Here is a 3,847-nt window from a genome sequence, read left to right as displayed (position 1 = left end):
GAGGGACCGGGGCGGGGGAGGGGAAGTGGAGAGAGGGCGCGGCAGTGGGCCCCGGCCAAGGGGGGCGTGACAGGGGGCGCCAAGGGGCCTGGGCTGCAAGGGGGGATTCGGTCAGAGGCCTGGGAGGACGGGTACGTTTTATTCCAGGGTCTGGCAGGGTTTGGCCTCTGCCAGGAGATTTATTAGGGAGCAGATCCAGGCATTGTGGGAGAAAGGCCTTGGACCGTTGGTGCCACACGGAGGGAGGGTGGGCATGCCATGGGGAGTGTGGGGCTGGTGTCAGTGTCGCTGCCAAGCAGTCAGGGGCTACGCGCTCCCTGTGTGGCTCCGCTTTGATGCCGTGGAGAGGGCATGGCGTCCAGTTCACACCGGAGTCGTCCTGGTAGCTGTCAAATGCCCTTTTGCTCTGGTCGTGAGGGGAGCTTTCTGCTCTCGTCGGAGCCTTTTTGATTGGTTTGCATCACGTCTGGGGTAACTTTTGACCTCTCCTCATTTTTCCTCACCAGAGTAGGTGCATACCCTCACAAAAAGGTGTAAGAACGTGCCTCCAGTTTCACGAGTAGTAAGCAGTTTTCTAACAGATTTTTCCCAAGACTGATGACTGTCAGATAAAGAACTTTTCAGCAATAAAATGGACAGCAGCAACACTTCTGTGTGATAGGCTGAAAGATTTCAGACTGTGCATAGCATCTTCTAATTAAGTTGCTTTGCTTTTTTGCATAACTTTTACTTTCTTTGTCAGCCAGTAGTGTTCCAGAGCCAACAGCCCTGTTTAGAATGCGATATTTAGGAATGCTTATATATCTTGCACGGCATATGGAGGGAGGATTCCACAGGATTTCCTGGGGGAAGGTGTATACAATTGAAAAAGGAAGTTTATGTATATCCATCTAACCCTTTATACTAATTTTCTCCATTGTTTCCTAAACTTCATTTATTGTGTTTTCTGAAAAAATACGGAGTTCTCAAAATATTGGCATGCTGAATTTGGTTGCTGTGTTGTGGTAATATTTCCAAGATCAGTATTTATGCGACTCACTGGTTAAATTTGTTGTTTATTTTTCTTGTTTAGGTGAAATTTGATAGTGGGGTATTACTACTTAGCACACACAGACTAATCTGGAGGGATCAGAAGAATCACGTAAGTCCCACTTCTGTATCTTTTGTCATTCAGCTGTAAATTCTGTAATAAGCAACAGGTAGCTTGCAATTAAAAGACTGTAGATGGAGAGGAGATTTTTCTTTTGTGTGTTCTGTTTTATAAGCCTAGTCCGTTTTTTGACTCACACTGGAAAGAAAATTATGTACAGGAATGTTCTTTCACCCAATTCTGCTTTAGTAAAATATTGATGCAGAGATGAGGAGGGATGGGAATGACTCATACAGATTTTCATTTTCTACAGTACAAAAATAGAGGAGAAAAGAGTCTGGTATCATGCACTAAAAACATAGGTTTGAGACTGAAGTTGAATGTGTCAGGCAAATCATCACGTGAACTCCTCTCCCAGACTCCTTGCCTAGGAAGACCTTTTCTTCCTTGTTGTTTTCAAGTCCAAGTTTTCCTGTCCTTTGCTCCCAGCGTGTAGTCTCAGACCATGATTGGATAAGAGGATGTGGTTGGTGGCAGCATTGCTTTGTACAGGTCATACCCTCCCAACTGCCTGTTCTTGTGCTCAACCATCCCCTCAATAAGCCAGAACATTTGTCTGTACTGCTGCAGAGAATAACTCGGAGGTTAAGTGGCAGTGGCAGAACTGCGGTGTAATACTGCTGCTCAGTGCCTTGTACTGTCAAGCCACAGCCTGAGACTGCAGTTTAGACATGGGTGAGCAAGACTGAAAACACATCGAGAGCTCTAAGCACAGAATGTGGCAGCGCGCACCACCTTGCAGCTGCAGTTGAAGGAGAAGTCCTCCTCGGAACCAGGTTGGATTATGCTTGTTTGTGACACAATCGTTTAGAAATTTAGCCCTGGAAGCCAAAGTTTAGACAGAGCATGTTCAAATGACTACTCTTCAAGGGCGTATCATATTCCACGGGACTAGTTCTGCGCAAGAATAGCCAAAGCACCTCTTGCACCCAAAGGCCATTCCCTACCAATTGTCACATCCTTGCTGCAAGGCAGGTTGCTACTAAGAGCCTTCTAAAGGTAAGGGCACCAAGGATGCTCTATTTGGCAAAGCAATGTATTTTGTCCTGTTTGCAGGAACAGCAGAACAGAATAGTTTTCTTTTAACAAATTCATTTAACTGAGCAAAGATTCTGACAAACTCCAGGCTTGATTAAAAGAAGGAGCAGAAATATATGCCCAGGAGATGGCCAAAAATTACCCAGTTCTGATCTAATACAAACCAATTCTGTCTCAGCAGAGCCAGGTTTGGTTTTTATGGTACACAAATAACCTTGTTAGTGTGGTAAATGAAGCTGATTCTTTCTCAGGCTCTTAGGATTGAAACATGAGGAGCACAATGCCCTTTTATTTTCATGGTCACTTGTTGGCCAAGCTCAGCTGTGATACAGCATCAGCCTTGGGAGCCTTAGCTAGCTTACCTAGAATACACTTGGAGACAGAGTCCCCTTTTATTGTGTCAGCAAACTTTAGCAGTAAATGGGGCACTTGTCATTAGGCTAACGTAGCAAACCTTTCTGCAAAACCAGACAGCTGTGTCTTATAGCTGCTGTTGTTACATTCCATCTGCAGCTGAACCATATAGAAAATACAGTGATTTCCATAGGAAAAGAAATATGTAATCCTTTTGTTACATAGGTAGATTTGCATAACAGTTTAAATCATAAAATACTGCTTCCTCTTGCTTCTCTCACCAGGAAGGGGTGATTCTAAGTCCTTGCACTTAGAATAAGTTCATAGCTTTCTAACTGTGAACTGAACGAATCAGTCATGTTGGCAGTGTACATACTATATATAGTTTGACTCTTTTGTTAGTTTCAAAAACTTCTTTTATTTTAAACAGAAGTCCCATTTTGCCTATATTAGAAGTGAGCAGAGCTATGTGGGGATGTACAAACAGTAACCTGTTCTATGCAATGGCTGTAGAATCTGAAGCCATAGAAGAATCTAAATAGCTTGTATTAATAGTTTTAGAACAGGAAGTACAACCCATGCTTTTTCCCAATGAGAGATTTACTTATTAGCCAGGAGTTCCTGCAGGTATAATTCCCTAATCTCCTATTTGATGAGTATTCAATCATTTCATGTAAAGAGGAACAATTTTGGTAGTAGGGATTGAGAGAGCCCTGTGAGAGTGCCCGTGGTAACCTGGTGTTAGGCACACCCTCATGGCAGATGGAAGAGAGGTTCATAACATAACCTGTGTTTCCTGTATTCTGTGCAACTGTCGATCCTCAAGCTGTTGTGTGGAAGACAACATTCACCAAAGGACACTCTGCCAAAATCAGACCAGGCACCTAATTAGATACTTTGAGTTGCTCCCTTAAGCAATTACTGTCTGGAATGCATCCAGAAAGAGGTTAACCTGCGTAGGTCAGTCTCCCACAGATGGATGGAGTCTTCTTTCTTATTCTGCTTTGTTTTGTATGAAGCACAGTCCAACAAATGTGTGTTGAGATGCGTCAGCTGCTGGATTAAGTCCTTGGGTGTAGGATAGATGGAGAAATTCCTGTTCCTCTCAGAGGATAGCCTAGTTTTTCAAATGTTCAACACTTAAGGTTGATGCTTTTGGATTTTGGATCTCTCAGAGTAACACCAGTGCAAAAGTGTTAAGAACCTGTGAGCCGGCAGTGTGCGCTGGCAGCCCAGAAAGCCAACCGTATCCTGGGCTGTATCCAGAGAAGTGTGGCCAGCAGGGCGAGGGGGGGGGGTTGTCCA

At 44.2% G+C, this 3,847-nt stretch overlaps 1 protein-coding gene across 1 annotated transcript in view; it reads left to right on the top strand.

Annotated features, from left to right (window-relative positions):
• Positions 1 to 253: 253 nt before the first annotated feature.
• Positions 254 to 3,847, top strand: part of VPS36 (vacuolar protein sorting 36 homolog (S. cerevisiae)) — an 18,105-nt gene continuing 14,511 nt past the window's right edge. Inside the window, exons 1-2 of the mRNA XM_010154284.1 lie at positions 254 to 412; positions 1,073 to 1,141. Coding sequence (XP_010152586.1) covers positions 254 to 412; positions 1,073 to 1,141 — 228 coding nt within the window. The remainder of the gene's footprint in view (positions 413 to 1,072; positions 1,142 to 3,847) is intronic.

Source organism: Eurypyga helias, unplaced genomic scaffold (genome assembly GCF_000690775.1).
Source record: "Eurypyga helias isolate BGI_N326 unplaced genomic scaffold, ASM69077v1 scaffold51556, whole genome shotgun sequence".
Taxonomy (NCBI): Eukaryota; Metazoa; Chordata; class Aves; order Eurypygiformes; family Eurypygidae; genus Eurypyga; species Eurypyga helias.
Note: the sequence above shows the minus strand (reverse complement) of the source record. Positions and strands in the feature narration are given on the sequence as shown.